A 13,828-nucleotide genomic window follows, 5' to 3' on the forward strand; every position below is an offset into this window, starting at 1 on the left:
ATCAAGTCATATTTCCAACATACTTGGACCACTTTAGACCTTTTGAACCACTCCAGTCTCTCAGGTCCTCTGGCACTGATTCCAAGAGTTAATACTGAAACTTGTAAAGCAGCCCTCTTTATGCTCCTATGTGTCGGAGCAGCTTCCCAGCTGATCTGTGATATGCCCCTACATTGTTTTCCATAGGAATAGCAAATTCCTAGTATACTATCACCAGGGGTGTTGCTTGGTATAAAGCTCTACAGGGGCACAGGCCTCCCACTGCTATGTGTCGCACACCGACACACTGGAAAGCTGTGCGTGTGTTGAAGTTCACCTGCCGATCAAGCACAGTGACATGCACTGACGTACAGTGTGTAGGCTACAGCTTCTATTTGGAGCTAACACTCTTGCTACACGTTTGAGTAGAAATGCATCTTTTCTTTTCCCATCAATTATCTGAATTAATGCAATGCAACCCACTCTCTCTAAATTCTTCAGTATATTAGAGTTTGATGGACAACATTGAGTAAAACCCTAGAAATAAATAAATATTTTGAACAGGCTCCAAACACTGTAAAGTCTTTCCTCCTGCCTACCTTTTCTGCCAGATGCACGCACCCACACAGTGTAGCTGTTCAAGTAAAATCACACACGACCTTCTGCTGCTCACATTACATGATTTTCTGTACATTTTTTTTGCTGTGCCTGCCTCATCCATGCCTGAAACCTCATTTGTTTAATGCATATGCAGCCACTTCCTGTCACTGTTACCAATGTTCGCACGTGTGTAGAAAAAAGTCAACGTTTCTCATTGGGCAATGAAAGTGCTTCTTGTAGAGGTCCACCATTTTGTCTGCATCTAAGTCAAGAAACAGCAGATATATCAACATTTCTTAAATGTGACTCTTATTTCTTTTATTGTTAGTTCATTTCAATAAAGAAGGTTTTAGACCCCCTATTTATTTATTTATTTATTGTGATGTGATGTTGCTACGTAATCCTGAATCCCATATTGGGAATTCAACCCAAACAGCTTTACAGTCACTTCAGCTGCCATTTGAAGACCTGGGGCTTCATTTCTAACTGTTGTGATTGACAGATAGATTGATAGATCTGCAATGCAGATGGTGAGGTGGTCATTTCACTTCATATCACACAGGGAGAACTGGGTAGAAAGTAACACAGCAATTTTCTCTGAGTGCATACAAACCTGATATGCCAAACTGCATCAGCGTAAAGCTGTTTTCATTCCTGGTAAGTCAGTTCGCTCAAGCAGTACATTTTTTGAATGACTAGTTGTGTTTGTTGTTTCATGTATCGTAGTCATTAACATTTGACAGATTATCTAGTACGTGACACACACATCCAGCTGCAGGATTGTCACAGGTGTTTCTTTTGGCCTCAACAATGAGCGTTTCTTTCACTCAGAGATGAATGCTGCCACACTGTGTGTGTTAAGGCCTTTCACAGACCTATTATTGACAGTTTATCAATATATTTTTCCTTGATATGTATTGTCTTCAGAGGCTGAACACTAACCTCGTCTTAAAATGAATTATATCCAACTGTAAATCATTCAATGATTTGAAACAGGAATTGAAGAAAAATCAGTTTATGGGCAGTTCTACGTAGGTATGAAAAAATCTTTTTGCACCATTGTTTAATTAGACTGTGTGTTTGAAAATGAACATCAGTCATTTTGATTTGATTTATTTACACATGTAAAAATACAAATCAACATATACATAAATAACAGAAAATGTGATGGAGAGAAAGAAAAAGGCCTCAACCACGTCCATCAGCCTCAGACGGTTCAGCTTGGTTTCAAAAAAAAAAAAAAAAAAAAAGTTCAGTTGTCATTTTTGAAGGCTGTAATGGAGGAAGAGACTAAACGAGGCAGTGTTTCTTAATCATGTTTTTTTATTATAAACATAGTGAGTGATTACATTGGTGAGTTTTGTGTTTTTCTATAATCTTTACTCGATTTCATACATTTTACAGAACACATTATTTATTATTAATATATATATTTATATATATTTATTTATTAATATAGAGCACACATACAACATGATCCCATAAATACATGGAATATACTTGGAATTTATCCTGAAGGCTGTGATGTTATTTTGCAGTGATCATTGCTTATTGACTCCTGCAGGCCAGAATGATCATTTCTCTCTTCTGTTACTTTATTTTTGTTTTCTCTCCTTTCCTTTTCACTTTGGAATGGGAATGTGTTAATGTTGTGTAAAAACAAAAAATATAAAAGAATGAATAAATCAAGGCCCTGTTTGAGGATTTTAAAAAAACCCCTGCTGTATAGAAAGATTCATAGAGACAGCTTGTTTTGGGGTTAGGACAATCCAAGTCACTGGATGATCTTGAAGTAAACCCAGAATGTGCTTGATGGACTTCATAATCCATATGGCTTTGGAACACATCTCAGTCCCCCAGTGATGTAGCTGTGCCAAACAGTGTGTGGTTTACTGTGCTTACATTTCTGCAACGTGGCCATGGGTAAGTGCCAGACAAAATGAATCAACAGACTTAATAACTGGCCATACAGGTATGTTTGATGGTATGTAGGCAGTAAAATAACTAATGTGGCTAGTGTATTCCTCCCCCCCTTGTTCTAAGAACAACTAACTTCCCAAACTTAAGTTTCCTCTGTGTGGAAAAGTGAGTTATAGTCTGTCACCCTCTGGTGTCAAACTCAATACTCTTACAATACCAATACAGTTCCTATCCAGCAAAAGCAAACAAGCTTCTATAGTTAATATAGAAACCACCAATAAGAATGTCTAAAGTGCTGGATGGATGAAATCAGAAGATGCTACTGAAAATGTATTTATTTACCTTCCATCGCTGTTGAAGAACTGCTGGAGAAGAGCGCAGTGAGGAGGAGCAGGAGAAACAGAATTAAAGTTAAGGAGAACATTGGGCTGTAATGAGCGGGTCCTCACACACAGAATGTCAGTGAGGGAAGCTGGACTGCTTTCACTGTCTGAGTCTGAGATGCCCTGGTCTTTAGCCAGGCCAGGTATGGGTCCTACATTTCCATAATACAACCCCATAATAACACAGCAATAGCAGCTTTTCACGAGACCCCTGTACCTGATAAACACCCACATCTTTTAAACTCCACACTGTTTTAGATTTGTCTCCAAGGCCAAAACAGGACAGCATTAATGTCTCAGATGTGATAAAGCTCCTCCAGAGTCACACATGATATTATACAGTGGTTTTCACAGGCAGAAAAGTTCTAACCTTGACTAGGAAAATCTGGTCCTGTTTAAAATCAGTGAATTCCCTGCTATGTATGGTGAGCTGTTGAAAATACACTGCCTGGTTTTGCTCTGGGCCCAAACTCCTCACATTTCCTCCATGGTCAGTGTGGAGGTTCTGAATTTACAGTAGGCTACAGTGAGTTGAGTTGGGGACAGCACTGTATTACTGAAAGAAAAAAAAAACAGTAGCTAGGAATGAATAGAAAATACCTGACCAAACTGAAAAGGTTCAAGATGATTACTGTTGGACTAAAACCTGCTGAGACTCACCTCTCTCTAATGCTTGGAGCAAGCTGCAGTTTAACGGTTTAACCAGCGTGTAGTTTTAAAGCTACTGATGCCGGTTGATAAATGAACAGCAGAGGATTGTGTATTGATTTTAGATTTTGATGTTTGATTTTCGTGTTTTTCAGCAGAGGATGTCTGAGGATAGGTGACACGGAAACAGTCAGTCAGTAGAACTCTCCAGTTACCTGTGTCACGCTGCTGCTGCTGCTGCTGCTGATTCGTCTGAGTAAAGATTTTGTAGTCCCGACAAGATAGTTCACCCCACCCACCTACACACAGTCAGTGACACATGAGTGATCACGTGAGGAGGTCGGTGATCCTGGCGTTGTTCAATATCTTTGTAACATCAGTGGAGTTATTGTAGACATGAGAGGTGGCAGGTTAACAAGAGGGATGGCGGCGTCTACCGAGTTTCCAAAAGAACGATCAAACTGAATAGAATTGAATTGATACGCTACTAATTCCACTTGTCGCTTCTGAGTCAAACTTCATTAGAAGTGATTGAGGCTCCTTCCTCTTCTCTTCAGTGACGGTACATTTTAAAGCTGTGAAGACTGACTGCATGTGTGCAGCCCAGCAGGAAGATCATCGACCTCTTATTGTGCTGCTGTAAAAAGGTGTCACCGCCCTACACGGAGCAACTTAACGATCAATGTGAAACTGCCGTTATATTTTCAGCCTGCACAATGTACATTCACGATGACTTTGTAGCTGTGTGTCCCATTATTCAGAACCACTTAGGCCTATTTACATTTTTCCCACCTGGTTCATAACGTGTTTTCTTTTATTTTGATTTGCTCTCTAAACCTTCGTTTTAATATCCATGAGTTTTTCCAGGCCATATTCTGTTATATTCTACATAAAGCCTATATATTCTTTCTCTCGTAGGCCCACTCGTTGGAATAAAAGGAAAAAGGAAACAGAAGTCTTCCGCTCAACTCTTCTCTCAGCTGTGAACTAATAGGTTATACTAAAGAGAGGTCAATCTCAGGCAAATAAAACTGTGTAAAAGAGGCTGTTAATATTAGATTCCACTGTAGACTCCTGCACAGTCTTTGCTTTTGTATCCCATTCTAATGCACTGCGTTGCTGGACAGTGTTTTGTGTGCAGTAATACTTCAGGAGAAACAGCGCACATGCTGAGCAAACAGTGAACAAACAGTGAACAAACAGTGAACAGTGATGGCCTGTAGCTGTTTATTGCAGAGTTATTGCATTGACTTGCATTTGACAGGTGTTAATGTCTTTGTGTCCGGGCCGTGTGTTTGTGTCGTGTGCAGACAGTACAGGCTGTGTGTATTTTATCGGCCAATGATGTGGAGTTTTAGCATGAGTGTGTTGTAGCCTATGTGGTGTGCTGACGGTGTGTGTGTGTGTGTGTGTGTGTGCGCATCTTTATCCCTTCGTTCCCATTGGCTGCTGAAACTTGTTGGAGCTTTTCCCTCTCGAATAAGAAAAGGCTCCAAGAACCTATCGGTGCTCGCGACCCGTCCCCCCCTCTCGAGCCCGCCTGGCCCAGACTTGTCCGGGAGACTGTAAAAATAGGTCCAGCCTTCACACCGGTTAAATAAGCTCGTGTCAGAGACAGAGCAGTTCTATACTGTCAACACATTAACAGTGTAAGGACTCACCCCGCCGCTCCACACACCGCGCTGCACTTTGCCTCTGAATTTAGCCTGACTGCTTCGGGGGCTCTCACACTCATATAAAATCCCCCTCTTCTCCTCCGCCACACACTGGATCTGTCAGACATTTTCTACCTTCAAAACACTTGTGACCAACAAGGCTACACTTTAACTGGACATCTAGAAACTTGTCCGTCTTTTTTTTATTATTATTTTTATTTTATTTTTATATCCTCTTTTTTTTTTTTTTTTTTTTTAATGGTACAATGTCGTCTTTGCCAGGAACGGTACCGCGGATGATGCGCCCGGCTCCCGGACAGAACTATCCCCGCACTGGATTCCCTCTGGAAGGTAGGCTTGAGTGGAGCAGCAGCTGAGGGGTGCAGCTTCACAGCAGCCTGGAGCAGCCTGCTGGGCCTTTTACACTGGCAGAGAGGAGGTTTGTGAGGGGACTGAAAACTTGAGAGCTCAATTTGAAAATGAAAATGTTCCAGGCGGAACCTGAAGGACACCTGCCTGGAGGAGATTTAGCTTAACAAACAGCCAAGACCTGACTTCACAGCAGCCTTCTTTAAGCGGCGTTTGATTTTCTTTCTTTCTTTCTTTCTTTTTTTTTTTTTTTTTTTTTTTTTTTTACTATTTCTTTATATTTACCGTGAAGGACTTACATTTAAAATTAAAAATTTGAAAATGCTGTTATTACCTTACTACAGTTGTAAGAAGATGTAGCCTATTAGGCTATTAGCTTACCGGGCTAAATATTAAATGTCCCAAGCTCAGGTGCACTTTCGTTTATTGATTGAAAATGAAAATGAAATCCTGAGGAAAATCTAGACAGGGATTTCTTCAAGTGTGCTGCACCTGGAAATTCAAATCAAATACAAAACAGCAATGAGAAGCAGAGGATTACATTAACATCCGGACAGTGTGAGATGAATAATGAAGCAGCTCTTCACCTCCTCTTCAGGGTCAATTACTCTTAACAAAATAATATTTGTTTCCACAGTTTAGACGGGATCCGTTTGATGAGAGAAAAACCGGGGCCTACATTAATATGTTTAGGCCTGCATTCACTCCAGCTATATCCTGAGAAAACACAACAGTTAGCCAGTCAACAGTGAAATGTTTTCCTCCAAGTGTCTCTGATGGCGAGGACAGAATGTGACCATGTGTTCCCCCACAGTGTCCACTCCTCTGGGCCAGGGACGGGTCAACCAGCTTGGAGGGGTCTTCATTAACGGCCGGCCTCTGCCCAACCACATCCGACACAAGATAGTGGAGATGGCCCACCACGGGATCCGGCCCTGCGTCATCTCCCGACAGCTGCGGGTCTCCCACGGCTGCGTCTCCAAGATCCTCTGCCGCTACCAGGAGACCGGCTCCATTCGACCCGGAGCGATCGGAGGCAGCAAGCCCAGGGTAAGGACAAGTGGAATAAACAACAACAACAACAATAATAATAATAATAATGAATTAGTAAATGAAAACTAAAATGAGTGTTTTATTGTAGTGTATTTATTTACAGCTTATGAACATCGTCTTTCTTTCTTTCACACCTTTACGGCCTGAAACACCTCAGCGGCCTGCACTCACTTGCGTCGTGTCCTTGTTTGTGTCTCACCTGCAGCAGGTAGCCACGCCGGACGTGGAGAAGCGGATAGAGGAGTACAAGCGGGACAACCCCGGCATGTTCAGCTGGGAGATCCGGGATAAGCTGCTGAAGGACGGTGTGTGTGACAGAAGCACAGTCCCTTCAGGTGAGGCCTCCCCTGGTAAGCCGCATTTAATTCTTTTTTTTTTTTTTTTCATTTTCCGCCATTTTCCGATTCAAATAAACAGAAAACCCGTGTTGGAAAATTAAGGCCAAGTTTGTGACGTGTAGAGAATCGAAGAGCACTATTATTATTATTATTATTATTATTATTATTATTATTATTATTATTGTTGTTGTTGTTGTATTTGCTGAAGCTGCTTCTCCGTTCGCAGTCAGTTCGATCAGCCGTGTACTTCGAGCTCGATTTGGAAAAAAGGACGATGAGGACGAGTGTGATAAGAAGGATGAAGACGGAGAGAAGAAAACCAAACACAGCATCGACGGCATCCTCGGCGACAAAGGTAAGCCAGAGGAGAGCACACGGCCGACACCGTGTGGACAGCTGCTGGTTCGACTACTGTCTATATACGCGGTGAATTGCCTACAAATTGGGCCTAAATGGGCGTTTTGTCGCTTCGGCTCTCCTCCTTTAAGCTGCTCTCCCAGCAGACACAGCGGCCGCTTAATTATTTATGATGGGGAGCGCTGGAGTGAATCGGGCTCCCGTGGCGCTGCTTAAACGCTCCCTTGAAAGCGATGCTGACAGATGACCGATGTGCCAGTCAATATCAATTACAGGCGGCCTGACAGGGACACCGCTCGCACTGTGGAGCCGGGGGCTGGCGACCTCACAGCGGCCTGTTCACAGGCTGTGTGTGGACGGTGTGGTTTGTGGTGCAAGCGCCGAGCTGAACATTTGAGAGAAATACACTCGGGAAAAAAAAGCACTTGCGAGTTAAATGATAGAATAATAATGTGTTACATTCATAACGCTTAATTCTACCACGAGGAAAAAAAAAACCCCGAGTAGAGTGGCCTATGATCCAAAAATCTTTTTATACCAAAACTAACCCTCTCTATGTTACCGTGAGATTTAAATGAAATGTAGGAGTCATTTTAAAACAATCAAATTTGATTCGTGACAGGTGAACGAACTCTAGAAATATTCATTAGGCATTAATGATTAAATGTCATTTAAAGGCTGCATTTAAATGACATTTGTAATTAATTATAGGTTGTAATTATCAAGAAGAGACATATAAATATATATAGCATTTAGCACTGTGTGTATATTCTGAAATAGTTATGTCAAATTTAATTTATTTTTTTTAACAGTGAATACACACACACACACACACACACACACACACACACACACATTTTTAATATATATGTATTTTTTCGTTTTCTTTTTTGCTGGGTACAGCCTGCTGTGCTTTGCCTGTTTGAGTGGATGAGCTGTCACTGATTTGACTTAAGGCCTGTGGTGTTTCCTGACCATTGCTTCCACTGCTGACATTTTTTTTTTCAAACAAATCAAAATTTTTCAGAACTGTCCTCCTTTTCACGTTCTTCAACAGATCAGCCTTGCTAGTGTCTCTCTGTCATCCGGGCCTGGCATTTAATAATTTGAAGACTTAGCCTATTACAGCTGGTAATGAAACCGGTGTCTGTTGAATAGGCGTCTGTGTTGGAGAGGGGTGTAATAGCTCGAAGGCATGGTAAGAAATATATTTATCCCCTATCAGCCCTCACTCTCACAGTTCCAGGCACATGCGTTCTGTTGAAGGGCTTTAAAGCAGATTAAATTGAGCCTTTTATTTCTTTTCACTTTCATCTTTGAGCGGCTGACTTCATGGTGTAAAGCCTGCAGCGCAAATTCATGAGATTTTAAGGTTTCCTCTCGTGTTGTTTAGATTGTATTTTTAAATATTCATTTCATTTGTTTTTATGGGATTGCTTTTGGTGGCATGTTGGCAGAATCTAAGTGAAAGCCAGAGTGTATTTGAGCAGCAGTATTAGGCTGAATGAGAGAGGTGTGACTGTGCGCTGCTGTGACTGAGACAAACACATGGATGATTAGACTATTTACTCTCAGTTTTCATCAGATCAGCTTCTGTTTGTCACATGATATGGCAGCACTAACATACAGCAGGGGGTAGACTACGTACTGCATTGAAATAAGTCAACTTTATTTATGTAAAACCACTCAAACCAGTCACTAAATGCTTAAACACATACAATCAATACAGGAAAATACATCATAAAAGATTATAAAAGGGTTTATAATTAGCTAGTAGTCCCTTTGACTCTACTTAGTCCAAGTTCACAAATGCATGCTCCTCTGCTCTTTTTCTAATGTGCATATAAGGCCTGACTCCACATACATGTATGTATCAGGCCATGTGTTTTAAAGTACAGGCCCTATATTATACATCATCATATCTCTTTGACAGATGTTAACGTTTGGAATGAATGCAATATAATGTAAATAAATATGTTATTATAACATATTATAAAATGATTGTTAATATATTAGGCCTCTGTGGAAAATGCATTTCATTCCATAGCGGCTGGTGTAATGGGTAATGGATAGAGTACGTACCCTCTGTGGCTACAGTCAGATGGCTAGTTAATGTCTGCTCTTGGTCAGTCCATATACTGTGTCTGTGATGAGGTTTTTATTGACAATGACTGATGCACAGTCTCTGCATTGTAAGGCAGCATTTAGTCAATACACTGTTTCCCAGAGATATGCATAACCTACTGTAGGAAAAAAAAACACTGTCAATTTTGGAGTTCAGAGTAAGCTTGGTTGAAAGAAAAGAAGGTCGACAGTGAGGATGGAGAGAGTACTTCAAACAAATCCAGTGGAAGTGATGAGAAGCAGCTTTACAGAGAGCACAGGCTGTGGGAAGTTCTATTGCAGCTATTAATAACACTTTTCCCCGGGCATCCGCACTTACTCCACTCAATCTGCACTTTCTCCCAGCTATTTTGCCGGGTTGAAATTGGGGGAGACCCAAATGTTGGCTGGAGATAACACAATCATCACAGCCTTGGTCCTGGACTGTGCATCTGTGTATTAAACTGGGATTAACCTCCCCTTTCCTCCCTGCTGCCTCGCACCACAAACTCACATTTTTAAGGGACATATTAAAAAAAAAAAAAGACAAGGGGGCTGGAAGCCAATGTGCAACACAGAGGAGTGGTATCAACAGTAATAATGATATAATCATCATGATAATTGTGTTGACTTGCACTCATCTCCTGTGACAGTCAAACAGTTTTAGATGTTTGGTGTGTGAGTCACACTGAACATCACACAGACTTTACTCTGACTTAACAAATAATTACACTGAATATGATGAAGCTTCATTTAATATAAGTTTTAACCTCAGGTGCAATTTTGGTATGATGTGTTTCCAACAGGAAATAATTGAAATGTAAGGATGATTTGGCACATCATCTCAACTTTTAAGAGAGCTGATATTTAGTGTCCTACAAACTTATTTCAGAAACCAACACAGATATGTCTTATCGTCCATCACAGCATCGACAGATTCATTTGGAAACAGTATAAAAACAAATGGAGTCGGTGACCTGAGCAGAAATACTATTCCTTTTATATTAGCAATATCATAATGTATCAGGCTGAAAAAAATTTCACTGAAGCAAAACTCATATAAAAATCCAGCACTGACATAAATTAGTTCTGATCATTTGTGTGTAATACTGCCGCAATAGACGCACCCAGAAATATTAATGGGATCGGCACCTTGGTATAAAAGATGTAGAAACATCTGTAATGAGATTGACACATTTAGACCATCTGATGGTATATACTGATTATCTCACCATATAGCCCACACCTAAACACTCAGAAGCTGAAAGTTTGGTCACTTGCAGTTACTGATAGATCTAGTTATCTAGTTATTATTAATCATGTTCTTAAAACTAATAATTCTTCAAGATGACAAAATAACGATATGCAGTTAATTATTTTTTAAAAATGTCACACCAGGCCACAAACTAACCCTTCTTAACCCTTACTCCTTTACACTGTGTCCACACAATATTTAGAATATCCATTTAACTGAAGTCAAATCAGTCATGTGATGGATGTCAGCTTGTTTTGGTGGCATCTGGTGGTACATGACTGCAGATGCAGAGGTTTAGGGTTTAGTGAATGGGATTTTTCTCCCTTTGGGGGCAGCAGCCATAAAAAATGGCTTCCTTGGAATGACTGTGAAATTTAAGTCCTCAGTGAATATTGTGTAAATACAAAAGCAGTGACATGTGGCATGGAAACCCCACATCGAGGTTCATGTATGGAAATTTGTTGTAATTGGAGTATGGCAGTAATGAGCCTTATTACCACTGTGTCTGTTCCTGCTCTAGTATTCATGCTGCTGTTAATCACAGCAGCTGTGGTGACACGCTGACCTGGAGCAGACCTGAAGACAGGATTCATACCCTGTGTTCTAGACTTGTAGAGCAGAGGAGGGAAAAGTAGGTGAGGAAAGGAGGAAGCTGCTGGAGCGAAGTGAGCAGCTTAGAGGCTTTGATCCTCTGCTGCTTTTACTTATCAGAAACATTTGTGGTGACACCGCCACAATGAGAGTTCATCATATTAGCTGGTGCCAGCGCTGCTTTCAGGCTTGCCTGTCTATTAATTAAAGCCCATTTGCCACATGAGACAGGAACTGTCTGCCCCCCCCCCCGATGATTGAGAATCATTCCACTAGACTGAGTTCAGACTATTCAACAAACTAATCTAACACAGATATCGAGGTGATACTGTGTTACTCAGGTTGCAATTAGTGATTGTTTTTAATATTCATCACTTTAGGCCAAACTCCCTTTGGGAAGGTGTCCCTTATGGTAAAACTAAGGGGTCAGTGGTTGGATCAGGCTGTTGAGGCTGGCAGGGACAGCATTAGAAGATCACAGTCTGATCCCTGTGGGGAAACTAGGTCACTGTAGCAGCACAGAGTAACAGGATCAAGAAAAGTAACAGAAGATCACAGGACAGACAGAAAATGACAAAATAACCCAAATTAGTAGTGACTCTAAAACGTTTTATTTTAATGTGTCAGAAACTGAATTTTAGCATTACTTCAACAGATAACACCAACAACTGAATAATGACACAACTAGCAAGATCGTCAAACAATGACTCGTTTAGTAAGTAATGAGCGTAAGGTTTTAGGTTGAAGTAGGTTTCAGTTTCTGTAACATATGAAATAATAATAAAAAAATTCCACATGATGCAGACATTTTCAGTTATCTGATTTTTAAAATGATTTCCCACATGTGTTTTTCAGATAATGTTAAACATATCTGTTAATCATATGCACATATGTACTGAAAAATATTGATTACATGTCATTTCTTTTCCAGTATCAAGATGTGTCTTGACTTGAACCTGGTTTGTCACAGCTCGCTCTGAATCATTCATTTGGACAATAGAAACACTATGACTCAGCTGAAAACTGGTTAATGGTGATGCTGAATTCATGCTCTACCAGCAAATCAGATTATCAAACATTTTATATGTGAATTGATAATAATAGTAATAATAAAGATGATGGTGATGCTTGTGGACAGACATGCATGTTGTCTTGTGAATCACATGGATAAAACAATTCATTTAACAACATCACATTAATGGACATGACATTATTTAGTATTCTGACATTTTAAAGATCAATCAGTCAAATAATTAACAAATTCATCTAATGCAATGATGTTAATGTGAAACCTTATTTAAAGCTTTACATCATGAAAACACCACAGCTGTAACTGTTGTAATTACAACTTAAAATGCAGCTAATGATATGGTTTCTTCTCTTTTTCAGCATCCATTAGCATTTTTGTCAGGCCTGACCTACTTGTTGATTTTCCTTTATTTCTTATAGCACTTTGGACTTCTCTGTGATGTCTTTGAGAAAACAAATATATATAAAGGCAAGCCGCTGAACTGGGAGGGGGCTTTGAATGGGAGAATAACAGCCCACTTCTTTGCCATGGAGTGTTCAGTAGCCATCCCTTAATCCTCCTTTCATTTCACCGACAAATGCCAAGAATCTTGTCTGGCGACCCATTGGGAAGCTGATCAGCCAACAAAAGAGGAGCAGTGCACAAAGAGCAAACAGGCAAAATGGGGTTGAGGGCAGTCAGAAGCCTCGGGCATCTATTAACAGCCCATTTGCAAAGGATACACATAGAACAATGGCAAACAGAGAAATCACAACACATAGTACAAACAATATGGCAACAACAAATTAATAACATGTCAACACTTTGGTTGGTCTTTAATTGAGCTGAGCCCTCATCGCATCTTATGGTGAACCCCCAGAGTTGGAGAGCTCATGTACTGCAGCTGTGCTGCTCCAGTTTGAAGTTGAATGTGTATAACACATGCTGTTATTCTACAGACAAATTACAGATATTATATATAGATAAGTTTTAAAGAAATCCATTAAGTGGTCAAGCTTTGCTTGAACATAGAGAACTTAAATGAGCAGAGAGGCCAGAGTTTCCAAACATACCAAATATGTCCGGCTGCATATGAGAGGCTTATATAAATATGAATATTTCCATGTGATTGAGTGGTGCAGTCATGAATAGATTCGGGGGGAAATATTGAGGGTGTAAGAGGTTAAGTTGATATCTAGTGCTTGATTGGTTTGTTAGCTGCCACTGTGTCAGGATTTGGCAGAGAGACATCTGCTTTAATCCAACTCATTTGGCCTAAGAGCCCATTACAGAGAGGTTTCTTCCTCCACCTCGGCTCCCTCACAGCTAGCCGCAGGATCCTTGACAAAATGACTCTGTCCAAAAATGCAGCACTGCCTCTTGACACAATGTCTTTACATAGGTTTATTCTTTCATGTACAAATGAATTTATTTTTACATGGGAGACAAAAGTATTAATCTCTCAAATTAAATACTGGATAAGATCATCTGCATATTGTTAACATCTGCAGTAGGTTACATGTTGATTTGCATTATCTTGTCACTTCCTTTTCAATAGGAAAAGACAA

At 40.3% G+C, this 13,828-nt stretch overlaps 1 protein-coding gene across 2 annotated transcripts in view; it reads left to right on the forward strand.

Moving 5' to 3' along the window:
• Positions 1–4,949: 4,949 nt before the first annotated feature.
• The window catches only part of LOC108900515 (paired box protein Pax-7), a 56,612-nt gene continuing 47,733 nt past the window's right edge, over positions 4,950–13,828 (forward strand). Inside the window, exons 1-4 of one of the 2 annotated variants that reach the window (XM_018701610.1) lie at positions 4,950–5,536; positions 6,369–6,604; positions 6,813–6,957; positions 7,172–7,300. In XM_018701610.1, coding sequence (XP_018557126.1) covers positions 5,452–5,536; positions 6,369–6,604; positions 6,813–6,957; positions 7,172–7,300 — 595 coding nt within the window. In that variant the 5' untranslated portion in view covers positions 4,950–5,451. The remainder of the gene's footprint in view (positions 5,537–6,368; positions 6,605–6,812; positions 6,958–7,171; positions 7,301–13,828) is intronic. The other variant, XM_018701611.1, reaches the window with a different exon arrangement.

The sequence above is a fragment of the Lates calcarifer genome, linkage group LG6 (assembly GCF_001640805.2).
Source record: "Lates calcarifer isolate ASB-BC8 linkage group LG6, TLL_Latcal_v3, whole genome shotgun sequence".
Taxonomy (NCBI): domain Eukaryota; kingdom Metazoa; phylum Chordata; class Actinopteri; family Centropomidae; genus Lates; species Lates calcarifer.